The sequence below is a fragment of the Bidens hawaiensis genome, unplaced genomic scaffold (genome assembly GCF_021521415.1).
Source record: "Bidens hawaiensis isolate Kalapana, Puna unplaced genomic scaffold, B.hawaiensis_p1.1 tig00037111_1, whole genome shotgun sequence".
Taxonomy (NCBI): domain Eukaryota; kingdom Viridiplantae; phylum Streptophyta; class Magnoliopsida; order Asterales; family Asteraceae; genus Bidens; species Bidens hawaiensis.
The window spans coordinates 6398-24803 of NW_027505455.1; the positions used below are offsets into that span (position 1 = coordinate 6398).

The following is an 18406-nucleotide window of genomic DNA, read 5'->3' on the forward strand; positions in this document are numbered from 1 at the left end:
GCTCATCGGGAAAAACATCAGAAAATTCACGCACGACAGGGAAGTCCTGCAGTCTCTTGACTTTGGATTCCTTGAGAGTAACACGGGCTAGAAATGCGGGATACTTCTTTTGAAGGTACCGACTGGCTTTTAAGCAAGAAACGATTCTTAGGCATCCACCCGACCTATCCCCTTGAATGGTTAGAATTTCACCAGAAGACAGAGGGATACGAATAAGTTTCTCGGCGCAGATTACTTCCGCGCGATTGCTAGACAGCCAGTCCATTCCCACAACTAGATCGAAGCTTCCAAGACGAAAAGGTATAAGGTCAATACTGAACGATGTGGTGACAAGAGTAAGGGTGCAATATCGAATGACAGACCTCACTTGTGTGGACTCTCCACTAGCAAGTTCAACAACCAAGGCAGGTTCCAACTCGGAAATTTTTAATTTCAGCGAAGGAACCAATTCGCAAGAGACAAAACTCCTATCAGCTCCTGTATCAAATAGGACAGACACCCAATTGTTGTTAAGAGTAAACGTACCAGTAATAACATCGGGGTTTTGGCGTGCTTCGGCAGCTCCAATGGTGAAGGCCCTCCCGCGAGCCGGAGGAACGTTGGTGACGCGAGGGCATCGATTTCTGTAATGGTCCATCGCGCCACACTCGAAGCAGCCTCGAGCAGGGTTAGGCTGAGGGTTAGCATTCCCCACAGCCAGTTGGTTGCCAGGACTCCTGCAGCGCTCCACCAGGTGTCCGAATCGTCCACAATTTGTGCACTTGCGGCACAACTCACTTGTTGGGTGATGATAAGAACATAAGTTGCACTTGGGATGCGGCCCAGTATATTCCTTTCTCGGTCTTCCCTGAACTGTTGCGGCTGAAACGGGGGCCATGGAGTTGATAGGCGTAGCACCAGTGATCGCAGTTAAGTAGGTCGCTTTCCGCTTCCTATTGTTCCCCTTTTTCGCTTTCCCATCGGAAGATTTGCCCTTATCCTGATGCAAAACACCGGACCTGAGCTGTTCCCTGGTCAAACGGGCAGTGAGATCGATCACTGCCTTAAGTGTAGTGGGGTCAACTGCAACCGCAATGCCCCTCATAGAGTCCGGAAGACCGCTGATGTATTGCTCGACAGCGCGTGAAGCTGGGGTAACCATGTGGGGCACCAATAGGGAGAGTTCATGAAATCTCTCCGTGTACTTCATGTGATCGGCGCCCTTCATCGTGTGCGCCCTAAACTCAGCCTCCAATTTCTGGAGTTCGGTTCTCGGAACGAACTCCTGCGTGACTAGCTCAACAAACTCGGCCCAGGGCAAGGCTAAGACCGCGTCTCGCCCCCTGGTTCTAATCTCGATATTCCACCACGTGAGAGCCCGTTTGTGGAACATACTCGCCGCGAATTTGACCCTGAGTTCATCCGGGCAAGAGCACATGTTGAATGAAGCTTCGACTTTCTCGAACCACTGGAGAAGACCAGCAGCTCCCTCGGATCCATTAAAGCTCGTAGGCCCAGTGTTAGTAAAAGCCTTATAGAGCCTGTCGGCCTGAAGAGTAGGATTCGGTTCTGGGGCTTGTGGCGCACCCGAGGTTCCTTCTTGCCTTAGGTTGTTAACCAGACCCGGAAGAACTGCTGCAATTTGCTGCGCTATGATGGCAGCGAGGTCAGCAGGGTCAGCATTAACGGACGAGCGACGAGGAGGCATTCTGAAAAAGAAAAAGAACGCGCAAGAATGATACCGGGAATAAGAATAACAGGATAAGGAATAGCCAAAGAATACATCGCTACGATAGACACAATTAAAGATGCAGCACATAAGCACATAGCAAGCACATAAGTGTGGGCGTGTGATAGTGATGCATGAATTATCTAGAGTTAAGGGTCCTAGGTTATAGTCTAGGTCGGTTTCCTAATTCCCTATAACCATTGGCTCTGATACCAATCTGTCACACCCCGGTCGTAATGGCGGAAAACCGAGGCGTGGCGACTAGGTCGTGATTGATTGAGCACAATAGTATAAAAGTCTAAATGCATAAACATAACCAAACTGTCAAATATTACATCATCCAGGTAACATGAAACAAATTGTTTTAATACAAAATATCAAGTTTCCAAACAACTCCTAGCCTAGCCTTCATCTCTCTAAGGCCTCTATCAGCTATTAGCTACTTCCTGCTTCATTTCCTGAAAACATGTAATAAAACGTCAACTACAAAAAGTAGATGAGTGAATTCATAGGTTAACTAATACTGTAGTGATAAGCCCTACACAAGCATACTAGGCTAAGTTGTAGGGGTTTATATATAGGGTGTACCATCGGCTAACCCACCACTCCTACAACTTATCCTACTATGCTTGGTATGCTTATCATCTCAACTGAATCTGCAAGAGTTTCGTATAAAGATTCCAATTATTGTTTCCATGCATGCAGGAGGAACGGTATCAAGGATATATGAATAAGATACCCAAGAATCATATGTAACCATGCCATGATGAAAAATGATAATGATGCATAATGATCACACAAGACCTGACATCGACCCCACACAAGACCACACTATGCTACTTGATTTCCTTGATGGTAACCCAAATCGATCACTTTGGGTACCATGAGAGAATTCTAAAGCGTACTTTAGTATCTCTTGGATTCCTAATCGATCACTTAGGAGATCCTTCGGATCCTTAATCGAACACTTAAGAGATCCTTCGGATTCTTAATCGAACACTTAAGAACCCCATAGGTCACGTGTATTCTAAATCGATCACTTTAGAATCCCACATCTAGTGACGGCCTGTCTACCAATCGACCACTTGGAGATCAAACCTATGCACTATTGTGACCTATATTGCCACTGTTCACACGATCACAAGACTGACCAATGAATAATGTGTTTTCATGATAAAGTATAACGGGTACATGACTTTGATTTCCAAACGTCCAATGTTCCCTAAACGCTGAGTGATTCCCATATTTACTCCTGAATATTTGATTATGCATACACAACTTCCGAGAAAGTTAAGGTACGCGTAACCTGCCATGATTACTTGTTTTCCCAATGTTCATTGTTTGCAAAAGATTTGTCAAGTGTTTATGATAAGTAATGTTTGAATAAATGTGTTTTGTCAAAACGTGTACATTTACCATGTTTTCACCCCCAATGATTTGAAAGGCTTTAAAAGAAAAATGGGGGCTATGAACTCACCTTGTTGACTAGGTGTGGTTGCTAGGGCGGTCGGGTGCTGTCAAACGTCGATCCTCTAAGTCTAGACAAGGACATAATAAGTTAACAACGCAGTTTAAGTCTAAGAGTGTAAGCCTTACACGATCTCGAGCAAAAACTAGGTTTTAAAGACGAAACAGCTTGGTTCTGACCTGATTCGATCGAATAGGAACACATTCGATCGAATCGAAACACATTCGATCGAATAGACACACATTCGATCGAATAGAAACACATTCGATCGAATAGACACTCATTCGATCGAATAGACAGACGTTCGATCGAATACGAAGCTCATTCGGTCGAATGAGTTGGAGACCATTCGGTTGCTTTCCTATTCGGTCGACTGGACTGGTTCGATCGACACATTCGATCGAATGAACTGATTCGATCGACTGGTTCGATCGACTGGACTGATTCGATCGACTGGTTCGATCGAATGAGTCTGATTCGACTCCTTCAAGCTGGGCGACGGAGATACCCACGGGTTTTCCAGATTTTCCAGATTTTTGACCCAAAATCGAAGTTTTTGACATGGAAATGCTCGGGATTGAAAGGGGTATCGATTCCTAGTACTTTTAAACACAAAAGCTTGCATTTTGACACCAAAAATGACGGTTTTTGACCAAGAACACACTTGACACAAAAGTCGGAGTTTTTGCTCGATTCGGGGCGGGTTTTGGTTGTAAAAACGTATGATTTTCAAGAAGATCTTACCGACAACAACGATAAACAGATTGGTGGACTCGAATCTTAGATTGGATGACTTTCTCTCACTACTCTCTCTCTAGAAGTGGGAGTGTTTGGGTGGGAAGTGTTGGTGGAAATGAAAGAGATGGTGTAAGAATACTTGATTTTCCGCTTAAATACTCGGGTGACTCGGGTTCGGGTTTAGGCTACCGACGGGTCAAGACTAGTCGAGTTCATAAGTTTTTAAACAAACTAAAACTTTTTCAGCAAAACTTTTATAAACCATTTTTCCGAATAATTATTTAAAATCTTTTTTTTTTTTTTTTTTTAAATAAGAACATTTTATTTTTCAAAAGCATAAAAATTAATATTTTCCAGGCGTAAATGTCGTTTTATAAAATAAACATTTCAAATGATAAAAGCAGATTTCTCCAATGATATGGGTTCCGAACTTATCGTCCAGAACCCCAAAGTGTATAGTTTCCGATGATTCCTTGATTTTTGTCTACCAGTCAAATTCCAGGGCGTTACAATAACGTCTTATTCTTCCCTAGGGTTTATAATTAGGGTTCTGAGTTCTTTGAACTTGTTGCGATTTGTATGTGTTTTGGTTTTGTGGAATTGAAGGTTGCTGTTGTTGATCTGTGACAGGCGATCGGTGATAAACGAAGGATTAGGGTTTATTGTACTGTAATTCAATGGGGAAAAGTGCAAGGCAGAAGTTGATCATAGATAGGGCGAAGAGACGTGTGGAGGATCTGCAGGTTATGTGTATAGATCTGCAGAGTGCCAGGAAGGAGAGCCGTGGGACGGACGTGTAGGTGCGTGAAGAACAGGTGATTCAGATGCTTAAAGAGTGGAAGAATGAACTTAATCAACCTTCGCCTGCGTCGTCTTCGCAACAGGTTAATAGTTGAAGATCTTGTAATTATCAGTATCGAATGTGATGTGTAAAAATATTATTGATTGTTTGTTGAAGCAGGGTGGTAGTGTGGGGAGTTTTTCTCAAGATATAAGCAGGCTTTTACGGCCGTGTGATGAAGAAGATGATGCAACCAGTGGGTTAGCTGCTCTGAAACCTGATCCTGATGGACGTAAAGCTGCTGAAAATGCAACTTTCCAAAATGTGAGTGATTTTGAATAATACTTTTGTGTATGAATGAATAGTTGCTAATGGAACGTGTAACAAACGTTGCAGGATTTTTTAGCAACTCAGACGCTTCAAGAACAAGGTTTTAAGAAAAGTGAGGGTTCTCTTTCAGGGGTTAACAATATGGATGATGCTGCTAATCAATTGGATGATCTTTTTTGTGATTTACCTCAATATTTTGAGGACAACTTTTTTAGTGGCGGGTTGGATGGAATGGGCGGAGAGGATGATGTACCACAACAGATGACTGGTGTTTTGCCCATAATAAGCCCCCCACCTTTTGCTTTCTTGGGCCCAAAATGTGCTCTTTGGGATTGCCCCAGGCCCGCACAGGGGTGGTGTTCTGACAGGCCCGCTCAAGGGTGGTTTCCTGACTATTGCAGTGGCTTGCATGCTGCAACTGCTCAAAGTGAAGGTCAATTTGGGATGACGCCTGTGTTAAGGCCTAAAGGTATTGAGTTGAAGGATTCTTTGCTGTTTGAAGCTCTTAGTGCCAAATCACAGGGGAAAGATGTTGGTGTTCCAGAATGTCAAGGGGCTGCGACTGCTAAATCTCCATGGAATGCACCTGGTTAGTTTTGTTTATTTTCTTGGGTCAGGTTGGGTATTGGGTCATTTTTAGTGCGGGTCAAGATGAGTCAAGTTGGGTTTGGCACTACTCGCAAAGTCTTCTTGATTTTGTAAATAACAAGTGTGTTAAGGTGGATTAAAAACTATATTATCATAGTGATAAACTGATAATTGAATTTCAGAACTTGAGCTTTGACACAGCTAACCCTTATCCTTTTCCTAAGTTTTATAAATAAATGGTGTTTAAAGTATGATTGAAAAACTATATTATTAAAATGATGGTTTAAATTTTGAAATAGAACAGTTAAGGATATTTTTGCTCTTTGGGTGACTTTTGACTCGTTCCGTGTGTTCTACCTGCTTCTATTTTAGCTAAAAAGATTAAAAAGTCTTCATTTTTGACCCGGTAGAGATAAAGTGTAACCTGAATTCGATTCATCTACCCATAAACGGCTCAACCTGTTAACCTTTATCATTTCTTGTCATGTGATTATCATCTTATATATTGCATGTCTTACATGTTCTTCTTTTCTTGGTCATTTTATTTTCAGAGCTTTTCGATACCTCATTTTTTGATGGTGAAACACTACGTGAGTGGTTATTTTTCGATAAACCTTGAAGGGCGTTTGAGAGTGGGAACAGAAAACAGAGATCACTTCCAGATTACAATGGGCGTGGTTGGCATGAATCTAGAAAACAGTTGATGAATGAATCTGGGTGGCTAAAAAGATCCTATTACATGGACCCGCAACCCATGAAGTTGTATGAATGGCATCTATATGAGTATGAAATCAGCAAATCTGATCTTTGTGCTTTGTATAGACTTGAACTCAAGCTCGTTGATTGTAAGAAAACTCCAAAGGGAAAGACTGCAAATGATTCGGTTGCTGATCTTCAAAAGCGAATGGGAAGACTTACTGCTGAGTTTCAGTTGGAAAAGAACAAGAGTAATAGTAATAGTGGTAACAAAAGGTCTGGTAAAGGAAGAGGAAAAGCCAATCTGAAAGACAACAATGGCGGGTCAATTGTTCATCCTGTTTTGAACCCGATCCCGCCAAATGACCCAACCCCACTAAATGACCCAACCCCACCAAATGACGGTCTTGATTCGTTTAATTATCTTGTAGATGATGTTGGCGGTTACTACTTGACCTGATGGTAAAAGCGTTAAAAGAGGTATTATTAAGTCTTGTTTATCTTATTAGTTGAAGTCAAAGTCAAGCTCGAGTGCGTTTATAGTGCTTGGTTTTAGGGGAAGCACGATTCTAACTGTTGGAAAATGGTATATGAAAAGTGAAATGTGTTGCTTACTTATTTTTGGTTTTCTTGGACCGGTTTTTCTTGTTATGATGATGGTGGTGATGGCAACAACAATAAGATTGTGTTGGTTTTTGCCATATTTAGGTTATATGATTGGCCCAGGTTATAGAACTTTGGTTTGGTGCTAATTTGTGCTCAAATTGGCAGCTTTATGTAACTTGTGGTCTGTTAGAGTATATATATGAATTTCTGACAAGGTGATATCATGGTTTTCTTCTTTGGCTTAATTTTTGTGAAGGGTGGTGTGAATATTTTGTTATGAGTTTTAATCTGGTTGTAAATTTTACAACCAGGTTAGTTAATTTTTATGAATTAGTATTATTATTTTAAGAAATAGCGTTGACAAATTTCATATTAGTTATTACAATAGCGGTGTGCAACTACAATGGTTTTTTCAATCCGAAAGCCCTGAAGGGATTTGCAACGATAGGTTTGTCAGTTGTATCAAACATTTAAATATAAAGCCGAGTGTGTGTTTAACTTAATTGCAATGTGTCGTTACTTACGTTTGATAGCTTTCTTGCATATATATGACATAAATGTGTATCTAATTCATTACACGGTGCATCTAATTTAATAATTTTAGATGTTGGATTCGCTCGTGCATCCAATTTAATATATGTTGGATTCGCTTGTGCGATGATTTTTCACATCTAATCTAATAATTTTATAAGTTGGATTCGCTCGTGCGATGACTTTTCACGTCATGCATGATGATGCATTTGACTTTCATAGCAGCTCAACCAAGTATATCATGTTAATGTACAAATGAAATTAACGTGCTAATTGTGAGAATTGAGTAAAATAATTATATACATGGGTAGAGTTATTATGAAATTACATCATAGAGTAATTATTGATTGATATTCAGCTTTAAATTCGTAAAAAGAGAATGACAGAAAGACCATCAATATAATAACTCTTGTTTTCTTATGCTAAAAGAACACAAATATAATATTTATATGTGCAACAAAAGGGTTTAGACTTTAGTCTATTCGCCTTTGTAACCGACATCACAATTGTCCAGATTTACCCTTCATCTCTATCGAAGCACATCAGACGTTTCCACACACTCTCTTTGTTGTTCATGCACCACATGTATTCATGTCTACCCTTCGCTTCTATTAAAGCACCCTACACAACACGATTCTCTCTTCGTCCTTCAAACACAAAAGTTGTGTACGTTCAAGCAACTATTCGGGCCACGAGTGGCAAGATAGACTAAGAAGAATAAGAATCACAAGAAAGCATTATCAAATCATGTCATGTGTAACCCTCATTATGAATAGAGTTGAGCTTAAGTAGCTTATGTTACAATTCAAGTAGCAGCCAACTAAAGTAATTATGGTAGTTATACATCAACATCCACTTAAGTCCCTGTTGTATTCATACTGAACAACATTAGTCTCTATAGTATTCTCACTACTTAGTACAGTAACAACCTTAAGGATTCTTGACCTCAAGAACCAAAATAAAACCCCTCAACTGATGGTAACTTCATTTATGAGTGTATAAAAGGAAACACAACAACATACTCTACACTGATGGTAATTTCGTTGATAAGGGTATAAAAGGAAAGACAGTATTCCGTTTAAAGAATTGGTTTGAAATAAGATCCTGAGTTCTTCCATTTGTGATTGCTCGTACATTATCTGATACAATCATTAAAAATACAATTTCGTGTTCTTTCAGTGTCTTCTCAGCCTTGTGATTACTTGTGTTGCTCGCCAAGGATCCTTCGTATGATAGATTTGACGTCTCATCCGAAGATCGACAACTCTAATGCCAACAATAGGGTACAGTTATTCTCAAATTATCTGCATCCCTTGTCATGAATCAAGTTGAGCTTATGTAGTTCCTATTCAATAGATTATCATGTAACAGCTAACTAAAATAGTTAGCGTAATTGTACATCAGCATTCGCTTATCTAATACTTTCTTCTATCTACTGAATTAAAAAGGGCCAGGCTATAAGATAAGATACAATGCACTACTTGACTGTTAAAAAAGAGCTTCCGTAAGAACTATGTACAGTAACCCTATCTTCTGCTACTGGCGGACGGTTGCACATAAAGGCTGACAGAAGCAAACTTTCTCAGCACGCTTAGCTTCTGCTAAAAAAAGGCGGCAAGGTTTTAAAGGAAGTGAAGTTACAAGCCTAAGCCAAGAATGTACGAACGAATGAGATTTTGACAGTATTAACGTCCGATCTTGTATTTTGCAGGTCAGTGTCAAATCTTTCAGAATCAGCTAGCATTTTTTATAGAAACTCAAAAGAAGTATATTTTGTTGACTATGAAACACATCATGATGTTCAAATTGCACCACCCAACCCACAAATCAAGATTACACACCCCCACCCCACCCTAATGATTATAGTTTATTACGGTATTCATAACGATTATAGTAATACTATCACTGTAATCTGTCATGAGGAGAATAGGCATCTATCCCGTTCAGGGTCAGGTTGGGTTTCTGTAACTTACGGAATTAGTTCAGTTCGGTTTCCCAACCAAACCCTCACATTATGATCAATTCTACCTCACAGAAGCAAACTCACAATCAAAAGATAATACAACTTAATATTTACAAACTTGTTTATTTATAAAATTCATAAGATTAGGTCTTTTTAACAGGTTCCCAATCTAAGTTCCACTTAAACATAGTAATAATAAGGTCTCAGGTTCATCTAATACAAAACCAAACATAATACCCAAGTGCATAAGTAGATTTCTCTAAGCACTCATATTCAGTTCCTATAATCAGGATCATCTTCAACTGGAACCCCATCATCATCAACGTTGTTAACACGCTCACATTCATCAATCCATTCGCTATATCTGCACAAGTTTTCAACATTCCACCATCAGTGAGTGAAACACAGGCAGTGTGTGTGTGTGTGTGAGAGAGAGAGAGAGAGAGAGAGAGAGTAAAAAAGTTTAACTTACATGTCTATTGGCTCGGTCAAAGCTGCAAGTAAAAACAAGAAAAACAAAATTAGTGACTAACAGATGATTTTGATTAAACAAATATATATTCATGTACCAAATCAAGAAAATTTGTAACTAAGTATAACTTTTAATGTACCCAAAACAGAGAACACAAAAGTGATACCTGTGACAGTAGTGCTGAAATTTTCCTGGCAAATTCTGCAAGACGCCTCACCAATCAAGTTCTTCATATCACTGAAATCAAAACAAAAAACAAATAGAATCTGGAGTAATTAATGAAAAAAATATTGCAGAATCAAAAGTAGCTCTAGTTTACGGTCAAATGAATGAACCACCGGGAGCTCGTATGAGGGTTGGTTTGACTGCCCTAACTATGGCGGAATATTTTCGAGATGTTAATGAACAAGACATTCTTTTATTTGTTGACAATATCTTCCGTTTTGTCCAAGCAGGATCTGAAGCATCCGCCTTGTTGGGTAGAAAATATATGGCTTATGTCAACAGCTAGAAGTAATTATTTTGATGTTCGACTGCCAACTTTTGATTCATAAAGAGTTGCAAATGAATGAGAGAATCTGATAATTTAGTGATCAAGTGATTCGTTCCAGCTTATCAAAGAGCAAAAGAAAATCACTTAAACCTTCTTTTAACCTAATTTGGTATACTTTTACAGCTTTGCTCCTAACTAAAAAAATTCTAATTTCATAGAATGTCCTTTCGGCTTCTTCAAAAAATAGAACTTGTTGGCCATATAACTGATGTTTGATTGTTACAACTTCATACACCAGACACTATCTACCAAAACTTGTATTTTACAGCTGATATCTGATTCTAACATTCAGTATCTAATGCTGATACACATCCACAAAGCAGGTTAACTCAACTAAACAGACCAGAAATAGGGTCAACTCAATTAATCAGTTACCATAAATAGAAAAGAGAATCGTGGGACTGTAGTACCCGTATAGATTAGTGTTAGGGTTTATGTCGATGTTGTATTTATCAAATTACATCTTGTCACCTTTGTAATTGGATACTAGCCTATCTCGAATCAAACCTACTATCTTAATTTTACCATCTCAGATTCTCAGTTCTTATCATATTAGATATCTCCTAACTAACATGCCAGAATCCAAAAATAAATCAAATAATAAAGAATAAACGCTTACATGCGACATTCGACACTGGTTCCATGGTTGCAAAAGGGGCAACTAAAGACAGTGTCGAGCTTATCCATCCGCTTCTTGGGTGGCGGCTTCGCTCTGGACTTCCTCTTTCCCATAGTGCAAAACTGAAAACAAAACCACCATCACCAAATCAAAACTTGCAGCCATTAGATATAACATGAAATTAAACAAAACAAAATATATATCAAACCCTAATACTTTTACCTAATTTCATATTCCTTTTAAAAGGCAAAATCATATTTAAACCAGACGTTACAAAAAAATTGTTTCAGCTAAAATCGATTACGAAAATATGAAAATTAAACCCTAAAAAACCATAAACGAGCAAAGAACAATAAAAACTGAATAATTCAACACAGATGTTAAATTATTATTAAGCATCATTTCACAATAAAATAACAAGATTTACACAAAATTCGTTATAACTGAAGAATCGAAGTTACCAGACGGATTAACGGAACAAATTAAACGCAGCTTAAAATCTGCAAATACAAAACATAAACAATAATTAAAAAACAATTCAAACACAGTTGTATATGAGGAATCGAATTAATCAAGAAAAAAGAAAATCGAACGAGGAGTTTAGAACCTGATTGAATCTTTGCCCTAGAAACGCCAAAGTCTTGAATTTGGGTAGACGGGTGTTGGAGAGATATATACGATATAATGTTACTAAATGGTACCTCTACTATTCTGTTTTATTCATCTATAGTCCCTGTAATATTATGTTTTACGTTTGTATCTTTTTATTAATTTTTTTTTTTTATCAAAACTGAACAAATATTGATTGTTAAAGCGCTTTTTTAACAATCAGCGAGCGAATAAAGCTTGACTACCCAAGGTAATCTAATGACAAAAGCCTACCACCATCTCATGTTTCGGTAAAAACTCACAGCTCAAAGGCCTACTAAGGTAAAACCCGGTTGAGATCGGATTCAAACTTGAGACTTCGCAGCTTTCATCCAATTCTAAACGTCCCCTTCAATATCAGTTGAGCTATAGCTCATTGGTTGTTAAAACTCTTCCTCAATAATTCTTTTTTATTAATGCACATAAACATTTGATTATGTGCATAATCCAATCCTAAAAGTTAAATGAAACTAATTTATAAGAGTTTTAAAGAAAATATAAATATACTAGTTTTTATCTCTCGTATTACGGGGGTTTTGTTTCTTTTTCGTGATCTAATATTTTTCTTTTTTATATTTTAATTTTATTTATTGTAAGAAAGTTAATAAAATACTTATGGTTTGATGATGAAATGGTTTCACAAATAAATGAGATGTGATAACCCGTTTAAAAGCTACGGGTTTGGTAAGACCCATGGCCCGCTTATTTTTTTTACTATAAAATTATTACTTAATATAAATTATATCTTTTTCTTAAAAAAATTGGATATAAATTTTCAGTATATCCTTATTTTATAAGATTCTCATATCAAGGTGAGATTATTTTATAACATAATGAGATGTTATAACGCGTTTAAGGTTATCTGGGTTTGGTGAGACCCATACCCATAAATTCAGGTCAAATGCATGAGAAACCTTCATTTACAAATAAAACAATCCGGTGGCTTGAAAGAATGTAAGAAGTAACCAGAGAGTTTTTAAAAATTTCGTTTATATATATATATATATTTAAGATTAAGATTCTTAGTTATAGAGTTTTTCTTTCCTTTTCCTTTTTTTTGCGCGCAACATGTATTGTAATTTATTTGCATCCTCATATGTTGTTTTACATTATTCGTTTAAATGTTTATATATATTTTTGGATTTTAGTTTTATTTATTGTAGAAAAGTTAATAATATACTTAGGATTTAATGATAAAAAGGTTTCACAAATAAATGAGATATTATACCAGGTTTAAAAGTTATATGGGTTTAGTGAGACCCATGACCCACTTATTTTTTTTACTATAAAATTGTTTCTTAATTATAAATAATATTTTTTTAAATGGATATTAATTTTTAGTATTTCCTTATTTTATAGGATTTTCATATCAAATATTATATTAGATTAATTTTTAATATAATGAGATGTTATAACCCGTTTAAGGGCTATCTGGGTTTGGTGAGACTCATACTCATGAATTCGAGTCAAATGCATGAGAAGCCTTCAACTACCTATAATAATAAAAGAAATAATTCTGGACACATGACATTCTGAGGTTAATTCTCACTATCAAATTCTCACCAATATATTTATATTATCTTCTATTGATGGAAAAGAAAAAAAGTCTTGGTTCTAAATATAGTATTGATATTAAATTTAACATATCGTATTAATTGGTCAATCTCCGTTGATTGAATTATTAATGTCGTAAATTATATTCTAAACATACTTAATATAAAAAAAATATTAATATAATAATTTCATGTCATAAATATATTTTCTTTAAAATTGAAATGTATATATAAAAGAGTTTATGTTTAAAGAGTACATTAACATTTAATTTTTTGAGACAACTTCATATTGAAGAAAACTATAATATTTTTTTTTAATTTTTTTACAAATATTCAGGTTTAAAACTTCAGTCTTAAAATCATAGACAAATTTTCCAATTTTTAAATTTATTGTAAGACTATTGTGATAGTTGAACAACATTGTTTATACAACATGAAAGCTATTCAAAAAGGAAAATCTGGTGTCTTTTTTGCCTATGACCGGGTATGGAATATAGAACATTTTTGTGAAAGACTTTAGCTACATTATTGTATACCAAGGTTGCAAAAGTCGCTAGGAGACCCTAGGCGGCCGACTGGGGAGTTGGGTGTACTCGGAGTACTCGGGTAGTACTCGGACATGGTAAATATAAAAATAATGAATTTTTGGATATTATATATATGTCAAATATCATAAGTTACTAATATTTATACCAAAATAGGTGAATATTAATATAAATAAAAGAAATACATTTTTAAATAATAAAATATTTTAAAAATCACTAATCATTAATTAAAAAATGAAATTTTGTTATTTAATATTATTGAATTACGAGCTATGTTTTATTTTTTTGAGTCAATATGGTCCAAGTTCACTGATAAGATGTGGTTGTGGCTGAGATTGACCACATTTGACTTATTTTTAGTAATTAGGCGGATTTACAGAAACTCGCATCGGTGACATACTTTGTAGCGAGTACTCGACCTTGTAATCATACTTTTACAACATTGTTGTATACCGATGGTATAACAACTCATTCTCAATTTAAAATTCAAATATATTTGATGATATAAAACGACTATATTTATAATACATTTTTTTACATAATATAAATAGACTCAATTATCTTTTTTTTTATTTGTATTAAATTATTCATTATAGTTTATATATTAATTTATCCCGTGTAATACACGAGTTTCTAAAGCTAGTTTAAAAATAAAGCAATATAATGGCGTGAGAAAATTTAAGGAGCTTTCGTTTATATATATATTTAAGATTAAGATATATATATATTTTTATATATATATATATATATATATATATATATATATATATATATTTAGAGCCGAGGGTCTCTCTGGAAGCCACCTCTTTATTCCTTTGGATAGAGGTACGGTGTGCCTACATCCCACCCTCCCCAGACCCTACTTATAGCTTTGCTGTCGGTAGGATTTTACTGGGCATGATTGAGTTTTGAGTATATATATTTATATATATTCCAGAAGCTTGAGTGATGGTTAGTTACTTTTAAGTTTCATAACACTTGATTGAACCTTTGCTTGATTGTGTCTTGAATGTTTATGGAAGGATACATTTGGTGTTGACATATGCGGCTGATTTACCATCGAATTACAGTGACGAAGCCATTAATTTTTTCATATGGGTTCGGAATTTTTCGGGCAAATAAATAAAATGCAATATCATAACCATAACCGAAGTACACCGTAAACATTAAAATAAAATACAAAGCCAAATTAAATAAAAATGTTTACATATTATAATTGTTCCATATGCGTTTTCATGTATTGAAAACGAATCATAAAATCTTCGACCACAACTATCAGAAAGAAATTATTTTCAATATAAAAAATGCAAGCATTGTTCATATAACTGATACACATACGATTAGTTCGAATATATTTTTTTAAAATGATGACAGGGAAAGTCAAAATTAAAGGAGTATATTCTTATGGATAAAAATAGGGGGTGACGAGAGGAACTTGATTGGGCGAGTTTGTGTATTTGTACATTTAAAACTAGTTTGATCCTCCCGTGTTACGGGAGTTTGTTTAAGTTTTTGTTTTTAATCGTTTTGCTATTTATGATGATTTATTTTATTTTTTAACGTAGTTTGTTTTAATTTAATACATATATATTAGTTTGTTATTATATTTTTTTTTGCGTTTGGGTATTTTCAATTGAGACGTTTAGTGTCACACCCCGACCAAAGGCGACGGAACATGTCGAGGTGTAACGATTGCTCATAAGCACATGACACTATTTAAAGTGAAAATATTTAATAAACTTATTTCATTTCACATCATCGAAAATGTCACATAACAATATTCATAACAAGTTGTAACAAAAAATAACAAAATATAACAAATCAAATATTGTTCATTTTTGCTAATATCCTAAAGGTATTTGTGACGTTTTCTTCAAGCATCCATAATCTACCAAGATGTAAACATGTAACATTTCATAAAATAAAGTTTATCAACGCAAAGGTTGGTGAGCAATTCATAAGTTTGAGCATATAGATATAGTAAGAAAGATCCACAAAACTAGTATACGAAACAGTAAATAAAAAAATAATTTGGATAAAATCTCTAATAGAATTACGTTAGCAACACCTAACTATAAGGGGATGCCAAATAGTCTAGGATTTAATATTTATCGTTAATTGCATTACGTAACGACACCTTGCTACAAAGGGATGCCAAGTAGTCTAGGATTTATAGATTCAACCAACCAAAAACAATAAACACATAGGCCTATAATCATAAAACACCAAATCGAGCAAGTATTTAAGTAAAGTATACAATAACATTTGTGGTTTAAGATTCAAGAATAAAACATTTAGTTGAATAAGTATGAAATGTCACCCCCAAAATAAAAGATAGAAAACGGGGTATGAAAGTACTCACGTTCAAGTAATAAACTTGAAAGTTGATAATTTGGAGATTTGCCGGAACGACGGGTTTAGAAAGGTTGTTTTGAAAGTCTTTAAATAAAAAAAATGTTGAGAAATGTAAACAATTAAAGTTCCAAGGTTTAAAATGTAACTATTTGCAATATAATAATAATAACCCTTTAAAAATGTAAGTTTACTCGAAACCGGGTTAAAGTATCTAACCTTAATATTTACTTAACCTTTGTTAAGTAATAAGGTGGGTAAAATGCAAGAATGCAAGTTACTTTGGGACAAATATACTAAAACGGGTCTTTAACGAGTGTTCGGGTTGTTGGTTCGGGTCTTGACAAATGGTCAAACCCAAATTCAACTTTCCAAAATATTTCATGTTATGAGATAACTCAAAAAAATTAAGTAAGACTTAACCAAGTATTATCTATTGTTTTAGAGCTAACAACGTACGTTAAGCGAGTGTTTGGTTTTGTCGGTCCAAACTTAGTTATGAGATCAATTTGGATCTAACATTTCCAAGTACTTAAGGAAATAATTAAAATCAGTTTGTAAACTATTTTTAAATAAATATACAAGTCATGATAGCTAAAAATACACTTGTGTGTCTTAAGCGAGTAAAAATCGGATGGGTTCGGTTTCCATCTCACAATAAGTTCATAGATGGATTCCACATACCCATATATCATAGCTCTTGTATAATAATAATGTACAAATGAAAATATTTAAGCTCTACAACTAAAAATTCAACAACAAGTCTTTTTTAACAAAAGTTCGGTTTGGTTCGGTTTCCATCTCACAATGAGTTCATAGATGGTCTCCACATACCCAAGACTTGTACATGTGACTAACAAACTAAAATGAGCAGAAGTTAAGCATGGTTAGTTAGCAATAATAAAGTTAGATAAGTATATATATATCAAGAACACGAAGTTCTCTATGAAGCATTGCCTTACGAGGTCCGAAACCTCACCGACCGGAGCCGGAGAAGTAACTACCAAAGGTAACAAGGGGTATTATATTACATATATGTTGTGCCACCATAAACAAGTATTAATAAGGTTAGATAAACAAATTATAATGAAAGATTAAACTCAGTTTGACTTTGTAAGTCAAACACTCAAGAACTCTTAAGAAAATAACCTTGAATATTTAATGGTTGAGAGAGAAATTGGAGTTGTAGCAGGGAATTATGGATGAGAATGGTGGTGTATATATAGGGGAAGTAGTTGGGTCAAAGATGAGTGATAATAACAAGTATTTGCATGCAAAGGGGACCAAAACAAACACAAAACAACAAAATAAACGACCTGCTAATCTGCAGCATATCGTGCTACGCGACGAAGGTGAGCCTCCCCCATCGTGTATCGCGATGGGGTGGTGGCCAGATAGTTCCAACTTTGAAAAATGACAGTTTTGACCCCTGGAGTTCGTTTTAAGTGACTATTACGCGTTTTAAGGACCGAAATGAATGTTTTCAAGACCCAACAAGTGTAAAACAATATTGCAACATAAAATCCATCATTTTGATTATTTCCAAAGTGTCGGTTTACAAAACGGGTTGGTTTACATAATAAAAGTTTACAAAACGAATACAAATCGAGACCCGAAATTGACGAATGTCACAATATCTACTACTTATAGAAAATTTCGTCCCGAAATTAAGACGAAGACGATGATGCAAACAAGTGTGGATACTTCTCTTTCATTGTGTCTTCTTGTTCCCAAGTAAATTTCGCGCCACGCCGTGATTCCCATCGAACTTTGACTAACCGAATACGACTATGCTTGATTTTCTTCTCGTTGCGATCCATGATCTCAATGGGTCGTTCAACCATGATCATCGACTCATTGACATGCACTTCGTCGAGGGGTATATGGATATTACCCTCGGCTAAGCAGTTTTTAGATTTGAAACATGAAATTTCGGATGAACACCAGCAAGTTCTTGCGGTAATTCGAGTCGATAAGCTACCTTCCCAACACGTTCAAGAATTTTGAAAGGACCAACAAAATGAGGAGCTAGCTTACCCTTCTTTCCAAAACGGACTAACCCCTTCCAAGGAGATACTTTCAGAAGGACAAGATCGTCAACATTAAATTCGATCGGTTTTCGCCGTTTGTCGGCGTAACTCTTTTGATGACTTCTAGCGGCAAGGAGATTCTTACGGATTTGATCGATCACATCGGTACCTTCTTGGACCATTTCGGGTCCCGTGATTTGAGCTTCACCGATTTCGTTCCAACTA

At 35.8% G+C, this 18406-nt stretch overlaps 1 protein-coding gene and 1 pseudogene across 2 annotated transcripts; one reads left to right on the top strand and one right to left on the bottom strand.

The window, feature by feature from the left end:
• Window positions 1-4480: 4480 nt before the first annotated feature.
• LOC143613279 (transcription factor VOZ1-like) lies at window positions 4481-6946 on the top strand (annotated as a pseudogene). The gene is made up of 4 exons (XR_013150084.1): window positions 4481-4798; window positions 4876-5019; window positions 5092-5614; window positions 6165-6946. The product of XR_013150084.1 is annotated as a transcription factor VOZ1-like (transcript).
• A 2559-nt stretch (window positions 6947-9505) lies between these two features.
• Window positions 9506-11196, bottom strand: LOC143613280 (transcription elongation factor 1 homolog). The gene is made up of 4 exons (XM_077087034.1): window positions 11054-11196; window positions 10048-10118; window positions 9882-9903; window positions 9506-9773 (listed from the first exon to the last, which is right to left on the bottom strand). Exons 1-4 carry the CDS (start codon window positions 11164-11166, stop codon window positions 9683-9685), a joined length of 297 nt encoding a protein of 98 aa, XP_076943149.1. The 5' UTR covers window positions 11167-11196; the 3' UTR covers window positions 9506-9682.
• Between the last annotated feature and the right edge of the window lie 7210 nt (window positions 11197-18406).